The following is a 15,313-nucleotide window of genomic DNA, read 5'->3' as shown; positions in this document are numbered from 1 at the left end:
AAATCTTTACAGGAGCAGAACGCCTCATCTTTCTCCCATGGAACCACTGGTAGTTTCGAGCTGCTGACCCTGAGGTTGGCAGCCTGGCTCAACCATTACGTGACTACCAGAGCTCCTTTATAACTGATTAGAATACCTAAAAGGGGTTCTACAACTTGCCTAGTGAAATAGGCCTCTGTGGAGCCTTTGCAGTGTATAAGACCTTAAGTGGAATCCTGAGCCCTATCCAGAACCTTCTGAGGTAGGACATTCCCACTACAAAGGACAAGCAGACCAACCTGAAACAGCTAGAGTGAATATACATCTTCAAAGAAAGATCATCAGGAAAAACCCAAAACAAAAATGGCAGTATGATTGGCTACTACAAGAATAAGCAACATGTTCTCTGGGAAGCCATCAAGGCAAGCAATCAAGTCCCTTCAGGACAAAACCCCCTCTAAGACTGAAATGCAAAGGGAACACATGAACAGGCATGTAAGCTTGCTGGTAACCACATTGGTCTACTGGTGAGTGGAAGAGTGGGAAAGGCAGCAATGAAGAAATGTGCTGAATTCAACCACATTCCATAGACTCCCGTTGACCTAGAGATGAGAGAGAGAAGAGGAAGGGCTGGTTGGTCCAAAGTTTGGTGAGACTTGGGGACACCTGAGCCCATGGACAAGGACATAGCCACAGAAGGCTAGAGCTGAGAGTGAAGCATCCAGCTAATATGAAGTGAAGGGAGACACACAAGAACACCCAAAGTTGTAGATAGTACCCATACGACCTAGCCTCGATGGCTTGATAATCAGAACTCAACTAGGGGATGATAAAAAAATTTTTTTCAAATAAAATTTTGAGAAAGGAAATGAGGGTAAATTGCTAAAATTTTATGAACTTGGCCTATATTCATGGAGGTAGTAGCTCAAAATACCAACAGAGAGGGAAGGAGTCTTCACATCAAGTATCAATGCTATCCCCTCTGTACACAGGAAAGATAGGGATGGGCAACTTAGACATTGGCTACCTAAAATGAGGAGGGTCATAAAGGCTCCAAGTGACTGGCTTACAAGGTTTCAAGAGGGTGTTTAGTTTAAGCATGGGGGGTGGGGGGGGAAGTTAGAGTCCCCACTGAATAGTTTTCATCTTGTCTAGGTGGATCTGGTAAAAAGAGATGGGGATAAGATTCTTATGGTTCAATAGTGAGTAATTGTTATCATCACTAATTGTGACTGTCACAATTGTAAAGGTAGAAGTTTTTAACCAAAGTGGGGGAGTAGTTAATCTTACAGTCCAGAAACAGAGAACCCTAGGACCATCAAGGGAGAAGAGCAAGAGTGGAATGCCGGAGCCTATCCAGAGAAGCAGTAACACCAAAGATGGAGGCAGAGATGGGGATATGGAGAGAAGGAACAGCTGAAGACTCTACATTCATGGAAAGAGAGGGACTGAGAGCTGGCAGCCAGGAGGCAGACTTGCAGAATGTGCCCGTTGGTGGTTTAAATTATTATATATGCCTGAGTGTTTTTTTTTTTAAAGGAGCTAAAATGAATAGAGAGAAATACTGTTAACTGATGGTACATGGAGGGGATTATAACCACTGTAATGAAACAAAGTATTTGATTTGTTGAATGTAAAACTGATGATCTTCCCTATAAACTTTCACTCAATTCACAATAAAAACTTTTTTTAAAAATCATAAATTTTAAATATGTTTATTTAAGTTAATATGTTTATTAATAATTTAAGGTTGAAGTAAATAAGGCCACCTTAAATAAGACATACCTTGCAATATATTAATTGTGTGGCTTTGAGTACTTTATTTAGCTTTCTTGGTAGTTTGTGCCTTTTGTTTTTAATCTGTTAAATGGGGGTGATAATAGTATAATTGTTGTGAAATTTATGTCAAATCTGAAAGAGTGTGAATCTCATTTGTTAGGTTAAACTTTGTAGCTTAGTAGTTGTATCCAGTTCTGCATATTGAAATAAAAATTTCAGTACCTTCAGTTCTCTGAAGGTATTGAAGTTTTTTATTTTCCCTCCTGCTGTTACCAAGCTCGGCAGTTCAAACTCACCAGCTCCTCCTCAGAAACCCTTAACAGGGTAGCTATGAGTATGAGTTGGAACTAACTGGGTGGTACTTAAGGACAACAACAATTAACAGCATAATTGAGTCTAATGTGCAGAAAATCCCTCTGTGTTAACTTTCATATCTCGGCACCTGTAGAAGGAACAAGAAAATGTTCTCTTTAGACATTTTTTGAAAAGTTCTTTACTGACTGCTTTTGAATGTGTGATTGTGGTGTATGCCAGTACAGAAACAGCAGAAATTCTCAATGTTTTTTTTATTTTCTCCTTTCTAAATCAGTTCTTTTAGCAAGAAAAGGTTTCACTGGACTTCATTTAGTGAGCACCTTTCAAGAAGCAATGCAAGCTTCTTGTCTTTACCTTCTTGTATGTAGTCTCCATTCTTGTGCAGTAAGGAGTGAATGCTTTACAAAGTGGAAATAAATACATTTTGGCATCATTTCTCCCCCTTTAAAGCAGGAAGGTGGAAAGACAAAAGTTGTTTTTTAGTAAAAACAAAACAAAACACTGTCATATTGGTTGTTTGGCTGTTTTTCTCCTTCCCATATGACCAGTCCCATGACAAAGTAACTGAATGTCTAGAAAGACTCTGAGCAATAGGTGACAGAATTCAATTCAAAGAGCCCATGAAAATCCCTAAGGAAAGGCATCAACTTAAGTAAAGGAAGCTGGGTGGTATAAATGGTTAATGTGCTCTTCTGTTAATCTCAAAGTTGGAGGTGTTAGTCTACATTGGTGCGTAGCAATTTACTTCTAAAAAACCAGCCATTGCAAACCCTATGGAGCACTGTTCTCTGACACACACGGGGTCGCCTTGAATTGGAGTCTACAACAACTATGAATTGGGAAGTAGCTGCAGGCATAGGTGGCTCACATCCATAGGTGAGATCTGGCTCCACCTGAACCTCTATAATGCACTCCCCACTTTGCCAGAATAAGGGAGGAAGGTGCTGAAATCACAAAAGCAACAGCAGTTTGTGGCAATAACTGAAGACATTTCCTGGCTCAGCATGATGCATTTATTGTCTTCTCCCTTAGGCTGGTAGTTGGATCAAAGGATTGCAGTATTACAGCACTTCTTGCTCAGTCTTGAGGTAGATTGCCGGCAGTCTGTTTGCTTCAGGAATTGTCTTCAGTTGCTGTAATGCGGGTCTGTAATGAGGTTAGAAAACACATTATCTGCTCTCTGTTTCCTATTTTGCCTCCATGGTATCCTATTGTGTTGTCCACACTGTATCAGCCTGTTTGTTATTTTGTGAGATTAAATTAGGACAGGATAATGTACTATATATAAACATTGTGAATGTGAATGATCATAACCTCTAAAGGGATTTGAGTAAGAGTCTTGTAAACATGGTTTTGGGCCTCCTATTCCTGGAGCTGCAGAAAGCTCCTGAGCCTCTGCCATTCTTGTCACAGAGGCTATCCTCGCTGCCTACATTCTGTTAGTAGGGTCTGGACCACCAATGACTCCAATCAGGATCTCCTGATCTGATGGCTCCCCACCTCAAGGATATCACTAGGCCTTGTTGGCAGAGTTGAAAACTGTTTGGCCTGCTGCCGGGCTCTCTGTAATCCTGAAGACCCACCCCAGTGAGAATCAGAAGTGTGACTGAGCGACTTTTCCCATTCTGCCTGCTTCAGGATTGGCTCTATGAACTTCTGTCACCTTCGACTTAGAGTCTCTCTGTAAACATACAGTTATTTTGATATGGAACCAGCTATATATATCTGGGATAGACCTTGTTTGTCCTGTCTCGCCTTTCCTTCTTTCCCCCTCCAGATACAGTCTCCCGCTGCCAGTCACTCATTAGAAGCCTTCCCTCTCCTCTCAAGCACAAGTAGCAGGCTAGTGGCTCTTGGTAACCCTAGGCAACCGTGGATCTGTACTGACTATTTGCTAAATTTGCAAGACACAATCTAGCCACTAACTGAGTAGACTGGGAAAGGATTTAGAGGTTTTCTTTTACAGTAAAAAATATCTTCTTTTTTTTTTTTTTTTTCAGAATGACCAATTCATGGATGAGATGCAGATAATTGGAGGCGATGATCTCTCCACACTTGCTGGAAAGGTTCGTTAATGTACCTTTGCTCACTGGGTACATATTGATGTCATGGGGAAATGGGTGACCTCCCTTGCAGGTCAGCACTTGCCAGACATCGCAGACACTCTCCCAGGTTTGCTAATTCATGCAAATGGATGTGTGAATACTTTTAATGATTGCTCCTTTATAAAACACTCCTTTTCGAATGCTTCCAGGGCATGATGCAGACTGAATCTTTCTTCTCCAAGCTTCCTTCCAACCTTCTTTCAGACAACCTCAGATTACAAAACCCCTTGGCATGCCTTGTTCTTTTCTACTCAGCCTTTCAGGTACCCCCTGAAAAGAAGTTTTTTTTTGTTGTTGTTGTTGTTTTAATTTGTCTGTTTTTCATCTTCCCTCTATGCTTCAGCACCTGGATGCTTCAGTAAAACATTTAAATGGGTTTGTTGAAATATATTAAATTTAGGGGGACATACACACGCACATACACAAATGGGGACTTGAACATATTTGTGGAAAAATTCTATTATCTTTTAACTCCAGTTTTCCAGGAACTTTTAGAAGTCTCCCTAGACTGTATAAAGAAGGACTTCTTGTAAGCACATTTCTGGGCCTTTTGTTTCCTTGTAGAAGTTCTCTGAACAAGAAGGTAGCCAATTATAATAATAATACCTCCAATTTTAACTTGAATTCCAAGCCTACTGATAAATAATTAAGTGAAAAGACTGGTTTCTGATATAAATCTACAAACTACTAGAAGGAAGAATTGTTTCATAAAGCTGATGGTCTTTGTGGAATGTGGCCTGAAATTTTACCATGAATGAAAGCAATGCAGAATTTGTTTTTCTTCAGCATGGAGATCTATCTTGTATTCATTATAGCTGAAAATCTTCAGCTTTCCTAGGCAAATGAATCAGTTGATTACACAAGATTCATTTCTGTGGTTGTTACTCTTATGCAATGTCTGGATGGGGAAAAAGAGGAGCAATCACATTTAATAGACATATGTATAATGACATTTATGACATTGCAGAGCCACACACATTTTGACTAGAAAGCAGCTCAGTTCCCTCTGCTCTAAAGATAGCAGAGTAGGATCTGCTACCAGTAGTATATTTGATCCATAAAAATTAGAATTAATTTGTTAGTGCCTGTGCACTGGTAACTTACCCGTTCATCTAACTACTTCCTTGCATAAAATCACATCCTAGAAAGTGTAAATAATCATAGAAGTTTCCAAAAATTCATGGCTTTTAACAACCCTGGAGTGGTCTATAAAGGATTAATTATGATAGCACTTTTGTGTATGATTCTGCCTTATGAATTTATTATGCAACAAATATATCTTTCCTAGTGCCTTTGCTATGGCATCTATCTAAATGGCAACTCCTAAGTATTCCAAGTGAATGTCAAGAAAAGTTTTGCTCATAGACTTGTGGTCCTTCTCTCCTTACTACCAAAATGGTCTTCTAGTTACTTATAAGAATTTCCCCATTAGGTGATCCCGGTATAGTCCCTTTCTTTAATAGAGAAGAGAGTGAAGAAATAATAGCTTCTTACTGGGGTACAGTAAGAAGAAGCGGTGGAGGTTGTGCCTCAGTATTTCCCGCCTATAGTTAGGAGTCCTTGGGTGGCACAAATGGTTAACATACTCCACACTGATGAAAGGTTGGAGGTTCGAGTGCACCCAGAGGCAGCTTGGTAGATTGTTGTTGTTGTTAGGTGCCATTGAGTCGATACCAACTCATAGTGACCCTATATACAGCAAAAGGAGACACTGCGCCAACTTCACAATCATTTCTACGCTTGAATCTGTTTCTACTGCCACTGTGCCAGTACATGTTGTTGGGGTACTTCCTGTTTTATCGCCAACCTTCCACTTTACCAAACATGGTGTCCTTCTCCAGAGACTAGTCCTCCTGATAATATGCCCGAAGGATGAGAGACGAAGTGTGGCCATCTTGGCTTCCAAGGGGCATTCTGGCTTTGCTTCTTCCAATACTGATTTGTTCATTGACAGTCCATGGTACTTTTAATATTCTCTGACACCATAACTCAAATGCATCAATTCTTCAACGGTCTTCCTTATTCACTGTCCAACTTTCACATGCCTCTGAGGTTACTGAAAATACCATGGCTTGGGTCGGGTATACCTTAGTCCTCAAACTGACATCTTTGCTCTTGAATACTTTATAGAGTTCTTGTGCAGTAGATTTGCCTAATGTAATATGTTGTTTGATTTTTGACTGCTGCTTCCATGAGTGTTAATGGTAGATATGAGCAAAATGAAGTCTTTGACAACTTCAATCTTTTCTCTATTTATCTTGATGTTATTTATTGGTCCATTGGTGAGGATTTTTGTATTGTTTACATTGAAGTGCAAACCATAATGAAGGTTGTCATCTTTGAACTTTTCAGTATTTTAAGTCCTCTTCCCTTTCAGCAAACAAAGTTGTATCATCTGCATATCGCAGGTTGTGAATGAATTGTCCTCCAATTGTGATGCATGTTTTTCTTTATAAATCCAGCTTCTCAGATTGTTTGCTCAGCATACAGATTGAATAAGTATTATGAAAGAATACAATCCTGGCGCACACCTTTCCTAATTTTAAACCATTCAGTGTTCCCTTAGTCTGTTCATACAGATTCCTCACAATATGATTAACTGTTCTGGGATACTCATTCTCCAAAATGCTGTCCACAGCTTGGACAGTCGAAAGGCTTTGCATATTCAATAAAACACAGGTAAATATCTTTTGGTATTTTCTGCTTTCATCTAGATCCATCTGATGTCAGTAATGATATCCCTCATTCCATGTCCTTTTCTGAATCCAGCTTGAACCTCTGACAGTTCTCTGTCGATGTACTGGTGTAGCCATTTTTTAATTATCTGTAGCAAAATTTTACTTGCATATGATATTAACGATATTGTCCAATGACGTCCACATTCCATTGGGTCATCTCTCTTTGGAATGGGCACAAGTACAGATATTGTACAATTAGTTGATCAGGTAGCTGCCTTTCTAATTTCTTAGAATAAATGAGTGTCTGCCTCCTGTGCTGCATCAGTTTGTTGCAATATTTCAATTAGTATTTTATCAATTGCTGGTGCCTTGTTCTTTGCCAGTGCCCTCACTCCACCTTGGACTTCTTCCTTCAGTCTCATTGACTCTTGATCATATACTAACCTTTTGAAATGGTTTGAGCATTGACTATTTCTTTTTGGTACAGTGACTGTATATTCCTTCCATCTTCTTTTGGTGCTTTCTGCATCATTCAATATTTTGTTCATAGAATCCTTCAGTATTGCAATTCTAGGCTTAAATTTTTTCTTCAGTTCCCTCAGCTTGACAAATCCTGAGAGTGTTTTTCCATTTTGATTTTCTAACTCCAAGTCTTTGCATATTTCATTATATTTGACTTTGTCTTCTCAAGCTACCCTATGAAATTTTCTATTCAGCTCTTTTACCTCCTCATTTCTTCCATTTACTTTAGCATCTCTGTGCTGGAGAGCAAGTTTTGGAGTCTTCTGATATCCATTTTTATTTTTTCCTTCTTTCTTCTTAATGGCCTTTGGTTTTCTTTCTGTACGAAGTTCTTAATGTCATCCCACAACTCTTCTGGTTTTCAGTCTTTAGTTTCTAATGTATAAAGTTAATCTTCAGATGATCTCTATATTCAGGTGGGATATGTTCAAAGTCATATTTTGGCTCTCGTGGACTAGTTCTAATTTTCTTCAGCTTCAGACTGAACTTGTATATAGGAATTGGTCTTTTCCGTAGTCTGCCCCTGGCCTTGTTTTGGCTTTTGTTGTTGTTATTAAGTGTCATTGAGTCAGTTCCAACCCATAGCGACCCAGTATAGAGTTTCCAAGGAGCAACTAGTGAGTTTGAACCGTTGAACTTACAGTTCAAATGGACATTGCAGTCCAGCGCATTAACCAGCAGAGCCACACCAGAACTCCATCTCTTTCCATGTTGTTGTTAAGTGTCGTTGAGTTGGTTTCAACCCATAGCAACCGTATATAGGGTTTCCAAGGAGCTGCTGGTGGATTTAAACTGCCAACCTTGTGGTTCAAACCAACTTTTCAGTCCAGTGCATTAATCAACAGCACCAGGATGTAGTCAGTTTGTTTTCTATGTATTCCATCTGATAAGGTCTATGTGTATAGTCATCTATTAATAGTTGTATTAACTGGTTTTCCTTGTGGGCGTATGGATATTATCTTATCACAGACAACATTATACTTCAAGATAGATCTTGAAAAGTTTTTGATGATAAATGCAATGCCATTCCTCTTTAATTTGTCTTTCCCAGCATAACAAACCATGTGATTATCAGATTCAAAATAGTCAATACCAGTCCATTTCAATTCACTAATGCCATTTCATTCTTGACAACTTCCAATTTTCCTAGATTCATATTTCTTGCACTTTATGTTCTGATTATTAGAGGATGCTTACAGCTTTTACTCTTCATTTTGAGTTGCTCCCCATCAGCAAATAAAGGTCCCAAAGGCTTTACTCCATTCACATCATCACAGTCAACTCTACTTTGATGAAGCAGCTCTTCTTCAGTCATCTTTTCAGTGCCTTCAAACCCAAGGGGCTCATCTTCCGACACTGTATCTGACAATATTTTGTTGCTCTTCATCATGTTTCAATATTCAGTATTCTGGTGCTACCTCACAATGGTCCATTGCTCTTCATAAGGTTTTCTATGGCAGAATGTTTGGAAGTAGTCCCTCTTTCTTTCCTAGTCTGTCTTTTTGTGGAAGTTCAGCTGAAACCTGTCCATTGTGGGTGACCCTGCTGGTATTTAAAATACCGGGGCATAGCTTCCAGAATCACAGCAACATGCAAGCCACCACTGTACAACAAACTGATAGAAAATTGGTGGAGCTTAGTAGAAGGCACTGGCAATCTACATTCGAAAAATCAGCCATTGAAAATCCAGGCGAGCACAGCTCTACTAGGACACACATGGGGTCGCCAAGAGTTGAAATCAACTTGGATGTACTGGCATGGTAGCTTATAATCACTACAAAGACCCCTATGAAAGAGAAATGATCAAGGAAGATCAGAAGCACGAAAAACCAGCTAGTGGTATGTACAAACAGGAGTCTGCGTTAACTTTTTGCTGACATAACACATTGTTCTTCCAGGTTTCCAGATGCTAATTAGTAGTACTTCACTCCTCTGTGTGTACATAGATGTATTTTTATGTACATTTAGATGTATGCCAAGTAGAACCCCTTGGGCTTAGAAGACTTTGGATAAATAGTTCTAACATGAATAAACAGTGATTTAGCAGGAAGTGGTTAACACACAAAACTCCACTGTTACCATGCAAAAGCAACTATAAATAATAAGGATTTGAATGGGTATGATTGTGTCACAATGCAACTTTATTTACAGAAATAGATCAACTGAACTGAAGTCTTCATTTTAATAAGACCCTCCAGATATTGCCTACAGACAGTCAGGTTGGAGAAGCATTGGTTTAGGGCAAGGCTACACCATCCTTTCTCTGGGCTTCTCTGAGAGACTAACTAGTCTTGGTCTATTTCTAGTAATAGAGCTCTGATAGCGTTGTGGTTACGAATCGGGCTGTGAACCTTCAGGTCAGCAGTTCGAACCTACCTGCTGTTCCACGGGAAAAAGATGAGGCTTTCTGCTCCCATAAAGATTTACAGCCTCGGGTCGCTATGAGTTGGAACCAAGTCCACGGCACATAACAACAACAATTTCTAGTACAGTTGACATGAAACTGGTTAGAACCAAAGACTTCACATTGCTTTTCCTACACATTCTCCACATAGCAGCCAAAGGGAGCATCATTAAATACAAATTGGACGAGAGTATCCCCTCAAAGAGAGCTGCCAGATTAAACAAAAAAAATAATAAACCAAACAAAAAGCCCAGGATATCTAGTTAAATTTGACTTTCAAATAAGCAGTGGAAACATTTTTAGTGTACATAGGCCCCATGCCACATTTAGTAGAAACATAACCCATGCAGGAGTCCTGTGGCTTAGTGGATAAAATAGTCCTGTGCTAACCAACCAGTTGACTACTTCAACCCACCAGTTGCTCCATGGGAGAAAGATGTGGCAGTCTGCTTCTGTAAAGATTGTAGCATTGGAAAGCCCCTCTGAGAAGTTCTACTCTGCCCTACAGGCTCAGTTTGAGTCTTAACCGACACAATGGTAGTGAATGTCAATTGATAGCCATGTCATACATAGTATAAGTATGACAGGGCTTCAGAAAACTCATGGAAACACTCTAATATATTTTCAACTCTTTTCCCATGAACTTTTTGAAGCCCCCTCACCTTGTATATCCCATGCAATATTTGGGACATACGTATACTAAGAAGTTATTCATTGTCTATCTGAAATTCATGTTTAACTGGACATTCTGCATGTTTCCTGATCACCCTACTCCCAATAGCTCTGAGAATGCATACAATCCAAATTCCATCTACAGCTTGTAATACCTGCATGTTTAGGACCTGTATGCCTCCCCATATCATCGCACCTACTCACCCCCAGCACACTGACTACTCTCATTCCTACCAAGACTTCCTACCAGCTGGTGTGTCTACCTAGAATTCATTTTCCCCCATCCTTTAGGCCTTCCTTGACTCCTATCTTAAAGAGCTCATGCTCATCCCCTCCAAGCTACCATCCCTGGTAAAGCTCTATTAAGAACCTTATCACAATGTGTGATGTTTACTCTTTGCCTTCTTTTTAAATTCCCTATCTTACCCTGTCAGAATGTAAGCTTGATGAGGGCAGGGACCATGTTTATCTTATTCTCTATTCTGTTGCCATTGCTGTGAATAATGTCTGGTACACAACAGGCCTGAATAAATATTTATTGATGAGAAAGTATGTGCTGCTCTTTCTCTTAGAACTCTGAAAGAACTTTTCAGTTGAGTTTGGGAAAAGGAAGGCATGGCAGAGGAAAGGAGAAAAAATATAAACCTACCTGTTCACCCCCAAAGGACATCAACCTGATGGCTCAGTTTAGAATTAGATGAGAAAGGTGTTGAATGAGAGATGGCACTCCTCGTAGAGACAGAATGACTTTGGGGCCATAGGAAATTCAGCAGGGAGCTGAAGGAGGTAAATTCTATGTAACTGAAGATTGAAGCAATGACAAAATGCCAGTCAACTTCTGGAATTTCCTTTCTATTAAACAGATTTAGGTATTCTGCTGGCATGCGTTGGGCTGCTACCTGAAAAGTCAGCAGTTCAAACCCACCAGTTGCTCTGTAGGAGAAAAATTAGGCAATCTACTTCCATAAAAGTTTTACATCTTCGTCAACATTTCAAATCTGTCCTGTAGGGTCTCTATGAGTAGGAATCCACTTGATGGCAGTGGCTTTGGTCTGAATTTTTTTCATGTAGTCACATAATTTATCAGCCAATTAAATTTCATGTGTTAATTACATTAATTCATAGACTCAGGCAATGAACAAGGCCTTTACCACACCTTCTCTCATTAAATGCTTCACACCCAGAGAAGAGCTCCAAGACTCTTTCCACACAAGACTTTCTCTGTGGACTCAAATCCAAAGAAAGAAGGACTTCTTAAAATTGGAATTGTCTTATTGAGAAGGACCTGGGAGCAGTACAGAAGAGGAAGGAAGACTGGCATGCACTGAAAGAATGATAGAGCAAAGGTATAGAAGTAGGAGAGCCAGAGATCAAGGAGCGGATCAGATTCACAAGGAAGTTACTGAAAAATAGGGAGATAATAAGAAAAAAGCTGAAAAAGTAAACTGGGTTTGGTGTATAGATGACAACAAATGAATGTCACAATAAAGACTGAGCTTAGAAAAGAAAAGAGGAGCTGCAGAAATTTTTGAGCAGAGGTGACAGAAAAACATGAGTGTTTTAGGCAACTGAACCTGACCAGATTCATAGCAACCCTGTGAGACAGAGTAGAATTGCTCCATAGAATTTCCAAGACTATAAATCTTAATGGAAACAGACAGCCTCTCATCTTTCTCCCACAAAGTGGCTGGTGGGTTTGAACTGCTGACCAGTTAGCAGCCTAACATCTAACTCACAGCTGTAAGGTAGAGTTTATGGCACCACCTGGGCTCCTAAATGAACATGATTGTAAGACAGAACGAACTGAAAGAAGATGAGAGAGACTTCACATAGGAAAACCTGTTAGGAGACAATGTTAGTGGAGTGAGCGTGAGGCCACCTTTACCAATTGTGGTCAAGTTGACTAATGGTGACCCCGGGTACAACAGAGCAGAACTGTACTCCACAGGGTTTCCTGTGGCTCTTTCTTTTCTTTGTTTTTTTGCAAGTAGATCCCCAGACTTTTCTTATAAGGCACTTCTGGGTGGGTTAGAACCTTCAACCTTTCAATTAGCAGATGTGAATGTAACCAGTTTCACTAACAAGGAACTTCACTTTTTGAACTAAACAGGAGAGAAAGAGGAAGAATAACAGTATTAAATGTAGCAGTCAAGAGAGTTAAATGCTTCCCACAAATTGGACAAATCGAACCCAGGAGCCTTTCCTTAGGAGAAGGATGAAACTGGTCCCGTAAAGATTTATAATCTCAAAAAACCCTAAGGAGCAGTTCTACTGTTTCCTCTAAGGTTGCCATGAGTCAGAATGGACTCAATGGCAGTGGGCTTGTGAGAGACACTATGGGCCACCTAACTGTACTGTGTAACCTGTGAAGATTTGGGAATTAAAATTATCTGGATAGTCCCATGCATCTTTCTCTCTCTCTCTCTCTTTCTTTCTCTTTCTCTCTCTCTCACTTTCTCTGTTCTTCTTTTTGTTCTTTAAGGGAAGGTTAGAAAGCTCACAAGGGAGGCAGGCTGCCTCATGACTCTAAATAGGTCATTGCTGTTGAATAAATGGAGCCCTCAATGATTAACTTAAATGGCCTCTTCAGCTCACAATGTTAAAAGCATTTTAGTGGTGTCTTTAAGCTGTCTGCTCAAAATGCTCTGATTCAAAAAAACTTTTTTTTATTTAATCTGAGACTTTGTAAAATCATATCTATTAAATCAAGAAGATTTTATTCATGTTTAAGAGAAACCTCGAAAAGGATAGAACGAGACCAAAAACATGGAAGAGGCCCAATTCTAGCAGCATGAAAGCACAGATGTGCAGCTTAAGTGCAAGATTTCAGGAGAACCCTCCCACCTCCCACACAAAAAATAAGTTTTAATCAAATGCCAGAATGGACATTCAAAACCTGCTAGAGTTCCCTCCTTGACTGCTGTAAGAATTTAAATAATTTCTTCTTATTGTATCTGAGGAGGCTGAGAACTTGCACAATTGTAGAAATGCCCGCTGACTGCTGCTCCTGGCAATTTTGTACATGATTGCAGAAAATGAAATCCTGAATGACATTCTTTTGGCCCTGGGGATTATCTTCATACACTTATGCCCAGAATCCATAGACTGCTCATCTCTACTTCTGCCATCCCTGCAATTGACTACTGCTGTAAACCTATACTGCTGCAGATTACACTCTGGGGGTCTGCTGATCATTTTGTGTTTTAAAAGACTAAAAGAAGGAATAACCTATTTTAGAAAATCATTTAGATTTGTCTAATTCTTTCTCTCTCTCTTCCTCTTTTTCTTTCCTAACTTGATCAGGCTGATGAACTAGAAATAAAGAGCCCACTTTAGTAGTTTCCCATAGGATGTTTGCCTACAGCCCCCGAGCTGGAGGTTTCACCAGCTTTTCTGGGAGGAAATGAGCTAGGCGTGATGGGATGACTAAGTTCTGGCAAGCATCTCACAGTCAGAGATCAGGGTAGTATCAGATTGGGAGTGTTTCGGAAGTACAGTGTGTTCTGAAAAAACTCCAAAGTTTTTCCACTCCAAAAATGAGAATTTTAGAAGATGTCTTGGTGTAAAAAGAAAAAGAAAAAAGTTATAAATGATAGCTGTGTTAAGGAGGAATTGTACTTGGTAAAGAAAAATGGAGGGTATGTAGCAAAACTGTAATAAACTAGAGGAAATGAAAGAAATGGGATCAATGTTGCTGATTCATTCAACAGACATTTCTTGAGCATTTACTATATGGTAGGCTCCACACTGTGTGCTGAACATATAAAGATGAGCTTACTCTGGTTCCTTAGTTTGTGGAGCTAAGCTTGGTGCATTGAAATAGAAAGAGATTAATTCCTTTAGACACCAGTGAAAGTAATTCTGAAGTTGGTGCAGTTTTCAGCAGAGCTTCCAGACTATGGTAGACTAGGAAAAAAGGCCTGGTGATCTATTTCCTAAACTGAGCCACTGAAAACCCTGTGGATCTCAACAGTCTACTCTATAACTGCTCATAATCAAACACATAATCGGACAGTTTTGTGTTCCGTTGTGCATGGGGGTTGCCACAATTTGGGAGTAGATTTGATGGCAGCTAACAACTGGTGGGGCGCTGTGAGCTAATGCGTCAGACTGCAAAGTCATTTGAACTGCAAGGTCGGTGGTTCAAGCTCATCAGCTGCTCCTTGGAAACCCTATACAGTGTCACTATGGGTTGAAATCGACTCAACGGCAGTTAACAACAACAACTGGAGAAAGACATCATGTTTGGTAAGTTGGAGGGTCAGAGAACAAGAGGAAGACCCCCAACAAGATGGATTGGCAAAGTGGCAACACCAATGGACTCAAGTGTGGCAGCAGTAGTGAGGTTGGCCCAGGATTGGGCAGTGTTTCGTTCTGCTGGGCATAGGGTCACTATGAGTCTGTACCAACTCAATAGCACCTAACAACAACAACAACAACAAATTTAAACTCCTGATGTGGCAAGATCAGCACTGAACTGTGAACCACAAGGTCGGTGATTCAAACTAACCGCTGCTCCTCAGAAACTCTATACTGGTTCACTATAAGTTGGAACCGACTCAACAGAACAAAAACAATGACAGTTCTTGGTTTGTTTGATGCTGTTTTCTTATGGCAGAGTCAAACTTCCGAAGGAACAAAAGGCTGAAAGATTTTGTTTTGTTGGAATATTTCACACAACAGGTAGGGCCACTGCAAATCCAGACTAGGCTGTATAGCTCTAATAAAAGAGTTTGATAACATGTGCAATGTTTTGTAATGGAAGATAAATTTGTATGTAAAGGTTGCCCTATATTAGTCACTAAAGAAGTCTTGGTTTTCCTATAGGTCCCTTCCAGTTGTTGTTGTTGTTATGTGAC

The 15,313-nt window shown here is 39.9% G+C and overlaps 1 protein-coding gene across 1 annotated transcript in view; it reads left to right on the top strand.

The window, feature by feature from the left end:
- Window positions 1-15,313, top strand: part of PRTFDC1 (phosphoribosyl transferase domain containing 1) — a 175,337-nt gene that overhangs the window by 144,130 nt on the left and 15,894 nt on the right. The window contains exon 4 of the mRNA XM_006871652.1: window positions 4,074-4,139. Coding sequence (XP_006871714.1) covers window positions 4,074-4,139 — 66 coding nt within the window. The remainder of the gene's footprint in view (window positions 1-4,073; window positions 4,140-15,313) is intronic.

The sequence above is a fragment of the Chrysochloris asiatica genome, unplaced genomic scaffold (genome assembly GCF_000296735.1).
Source record: "Chrysochloris asiatica unplaced genomic scaffold, ChrAsi1.0 scaffold00172, whole genome shotgun sequence".
Taxonomy (NCBI): domain Eukaryota; kingdom Metazoa; phylum Chordata; class Mammalia; order Afrosoricida; family Chrysochloridae; genus Chrysochloris; species Chrysochloris asiatica.
The sequence above is the reverse complement of the archived record's forward strand: the minus strand, read 5'-3'. Positions and strand labels throughout refer to the sequence as shown.